At 50.9% G+C, this 3,993-nt stretch overlaps 1 protein-coding gene across 1 annotated transcript; it reads right to left on the bottom strand.

Annotated features, from left to right (window-relative positions):
• Positions 1-1,248: 1,248 nt before the first annotated feature.
• Positions 1,249-2,782, bottom strand: KCNA1 (potassium voltage-gated channel subfamily A member 1; the record flags this gene model as incomplete). Its single annotated transcript, XM_080812240.1, has 1 exon — positions 1,249-2,782. One exon carries the CDS (start codon positions 2,780-2,782, stop codon positions 1,295-1,297), a length of 1,488 nt encoding a protein of 495 aa, XP_080668366.1. The 3' UTR covers positions 1,249-1,294.
• Positions 2,783-3,993: the final 1,211 nt, after the last annotated feature.

The following is a 3,993-nucleotide window of genomic DNA, read 5'->3' on the forward strand; positions in this document are numbered from 1 at the left end:
AATCAACTGACTGCCCCCCACCCCCCACCCCCCATTATTTCTTTTGGGTCATCATCCCACAAACTTGTAATTTTTATGATTTAAATTTTTTTTTACTGAAATCATGCATTAATTAATTCAAGGTACACCTTAATCAAATAGGCCATAATGCTGAATAAGAGAACATGCTTTGAGCTCCAAAAAGTTATTGTTCCCATCTGACTAACATATGCACTTAAATACAGTACTTTATTTACTGATAAAATAGTGAATAAATGAAGGAGTGCACTTTCGGTGAATGCAAATGAAAAAGGATATATTTTTAGAAGAGTTGATTCCAACGTAAGCTTATCCCTTATTGTCTGAGTTAACGTTCTTGGCATGCGATTTTAAAATAAATATGATCAGATTCAAACATGCTTACATTTAGTTCCGTTTGTGCTCTCTTGCAATAAGGAGGCTAAGGTTTTACATCCAGTTCTGGAGGCCAGGGTTCAGAGTGCAGGACTGGTGAGAAAAGACCTGTGTTTGGCTCACCTGCAGTTGAGGAACTTAGCAGCACTGCAGACGAATCAATTAATGTAATTCAGTTATTTTTTTCTTAGAGAAGAGTTTGGATTAGAAGGGGAATGGGGCAGAGGGAATATCCCTAAAGACCAGGACCAGTATCAGATTTATAAGGTGCTTTATGAACCAGTTTTAAGTAATTTTGCATGTGTGTGTGTGTTTTCACCTTGTCATATACAGTTAGGTTGGTCAAAATAAAAACAACATTTGTTCATTGCCCATTTTGGCTGGTATATCATGTTACATATAATACATCAGATGCACTGTCTTAAATGTGCTGTGCAGTTTGCAAAAGTTCTATAATGGAGTCCCATGCAAACTGAAATTTTATATTTCTAAATGATCATCTGGTTTCTAGTTAAAAGAAAAAAAATTAAAGAAGCCAAAGGATTAAAAATGTCTCAGTATGGGGAAGCATATGAATCTTAGTTTACCTAGACTAGCTCATGTACTGAATAGTTTTAAACCAGTTTTAGAAAATACACTTTCTTTTCCCATTTTTTTTAATAAAATGAAAATAGCTTCTCTTTTCTTGTATCTTGAAAGCTTCTGGTTCGTCATCCCCCAAAATCCGCAATGCAACAATGCATTGACAGTTAAATAGAGCATTCAGAGACTAATTAGTAAAGTATCTACAAACAGTGATGTCAGTCACTAGGGTTTTGTTGTTTGGTTTTTTTGTTTTGTTTTGTTTTTAAGTCTTTCAAGCTACTAAGTGGGGCTTTTGTTTATTTGCTTGCTTGGCTTTTTAAACATCGGTCAGTAGCTTGCTCTTATTAACACAGTTTTGGTTAGCTGTGGTACAATTGCCAGTTCTGATATTGGCCTGTCTATAATGGGCTATGCTATTATTCATATCCTCTTCGATCTCCATGTACTCAGATTTGCTGATAGTGGAAGAACTGCGCCGACTGAGGTCACTGTCAGAGGCTAAATTAGGGGAACTAACGTGGAGCAACTGAGCCTGCTCTTCCCCCTCAGTTTCTCGGTGGTAGAAATAGTTGAAATTGGACACAATGACAGGTACGGGCAGGGCAATTGTCAGCACACCAGCGATGGCACACAAGGAGCCCACGATCTTGCCTCCAATTGTCACAGGGTACATGTCACCGTATCCTACAGTGGTCATGGACACCACCGCCCACCAGAAAGCATCGGGGATACTGGAGAAGTGCGACTCAGCTTCTTCCGCCTCGGCAAAGTACACTGCACTAGAAAACAGGATTACCCCAATGAAGAGGAAAAAGATGAGCAGCCCTAGCTCTCTCATACTAGCTTTGAGGGTCTGGCCCAGGATCTGGAGGCCCTTAGAGTGGCGGGAGAGTTTGAAGATTCTAAAAACCCTTACCAACCGGATGACCCTGAGGATGGCCAGCGAAGTGGCCTGCTCGCCCTTCTGGTTTCCCTCCTGCTCGGCTATCTCGGTGCCTAGGGTGATGAAATAGGGGATGATGGCCACAATGTCGATGAAGTTCATGATGTTTTTGAAGAAGTCTGTCTTGCTGGGGCAGGCGAAGAAGCGCACCACCAGCTCAAAGGAGAACCAGATGATGCACAGGGTTTCCACGATGAAGAAGGGGTCCGTGAAGATGTTGGAATTGTAGATAACCGTGGTGTTATCGATGCGGTGCACGGTGCCTGTGAAGTCCTTGTCGTCCTTCAGCTCCGGTAGAGTCTCCAGGCAAAAGATGACAATGGAGATGAGGATGACCATGACCGAGACGATGGCGATGACCCGGGCGGGCCCCGAGCTCTCAGGGTACTCGAAGAGCAGCCACACCTGGCGCTGGTATTCCTTTTCGGGCAGGGGGCGCTCCTCTTCCTTGATGAAGCCCTCGTCCTCCCGGAACTTCTCCATGGCCTCCTCGCCCAGCTCATAAAATTTGATCTCCTCAGAGAACATGTCCAGGGGCACGTTGACCGGCCTCCGCAGGCGGCCCCCGGACTGGTAGTAGTAGAGGATGGCGTCGAAGCTGGGCCGGTTGCGGTCGAAGAAGTACTCGTTCCTCAGTGGGTCGAAGTAGCGCATGCGTTTCTTGGGGTTGCCCAGCAGCGTGTTGGGGAACTGCGCCAGGGTCTTGAGTTGCGTTTCGAAGCGCAGCCCGGAGATGTTGATCACCACGCGCTCGCAGCACTCGTGGTCGTCGTGCTCCGCCGGCCGGGGGTAGCTGCCATCCTGGGGGTGGCCCGGGGCGGCCGAAGCCTCGTCCACGTTCTCTCCAGACATCACCGTCATTGTGGAAGCAGGGCGCAGGGGTGAGAGACCAGGAGAAGGCCGGGGGTGGGAAGCAGCGGGAGAGGAGGGGTGGGGGGGACCCAAGCGCCCCCCCCACCGGAGTGCGCAGCTTCCCCACGCTCAGGGGGAAGGGCTTCAAAGCCAGCAGGTGGAGAGATCTGTGACTTCACTTCTCCTTACCTTCCCCTCCACCCTGCCTTTTACTCAGTTTGGAATCCCCCTCGCCTGCGGCCCTGGGTGTAGCTTTTTGCCGAGGGTGGGGAGGGGGGAGGTTTGGTGTTTCTTCCTGCTCCGAGGTGCCTTAGCGCAGTGCCGTTCTAGCGGACCGGGCCATCACTTCGGGGGTCACCCTGTCCTCCCCTCCCTTCCGTGAGCCCTCCTAGGACCGGGTGCAGAGCCAGCTCAGCAGATCCCCTCGCCTGCCACCCCCTCTGCTTCTCCTTGGCTCTCCCCCCTCCTATCCCTCTTCGCCTGCTGCCTTCTAAGCTCCCACCAGGGCGATCGATGGACGCTGCAGAGAAATAGAAAGTGATACGGGGGTAGAAAATCAGAAGCATTCAGATGGGACGGACCTACAGACACCGAAGAGCACAGACCTCTAGCTTTTTTAGAAAGCACTGGACTTTTGCTAGGGTTAGCACATACACACAGACAGACACACGCAGACACCCGGAAATCCAAGTTTGGGCTCTTCCATCCCACTTTCCCCAATGCCCGACAACCGATCTGTTTACAACTTCGTTAAACTAAAGATCGGGAAAGCGCCGAGAGACGCCGGGGGAGTTCCAGGTCCCGGGCAACATCCCCACACCCTCTGCTTCCCCCACCCCGCGCCCCTGCCCGCGCTTCTGCAGCCCCGGACTGGGGAGCCCCCTACCTGGCCGGCCGGCTTGGCGCAGGGGCGGTGCTGAGTCGGAGGAGAGCCCCAGTCGGAATGCGGCAGGTCGCCTTTGCAGTACCCGGGCGGGAGCGGCGGCCGGAGCCTCGGCAGCATCCGAGAGGCGCCGGGGCAAAGTCGCCGCCCTCGCCCCCTCGTCCTACGCCCCTTCAGTGGGACAATCAATTGAGCGAGCCGCTACGGCGGAAATGTCCGTTCCCTTCCCCCATTCTCACCGGTTGCCAGCAACCTAGAGACGCCGTCCTCTCGCTGGTGCAGGGAGTTCCGGAGGATGCGGGGCGGAAAAGCAAAATGCCACCCTCTCCCGAGGCTC

This window comes from Martes martes (assembly GCF_963455335.1).
Source record: "Martes martes genome assembly, chromosome: 8".
Lineage (NCBI taxonomy): Eukaryota > Metazoa > Chordata > Mammalia > Carnivora > Mustelidae > Martes > Martes martes.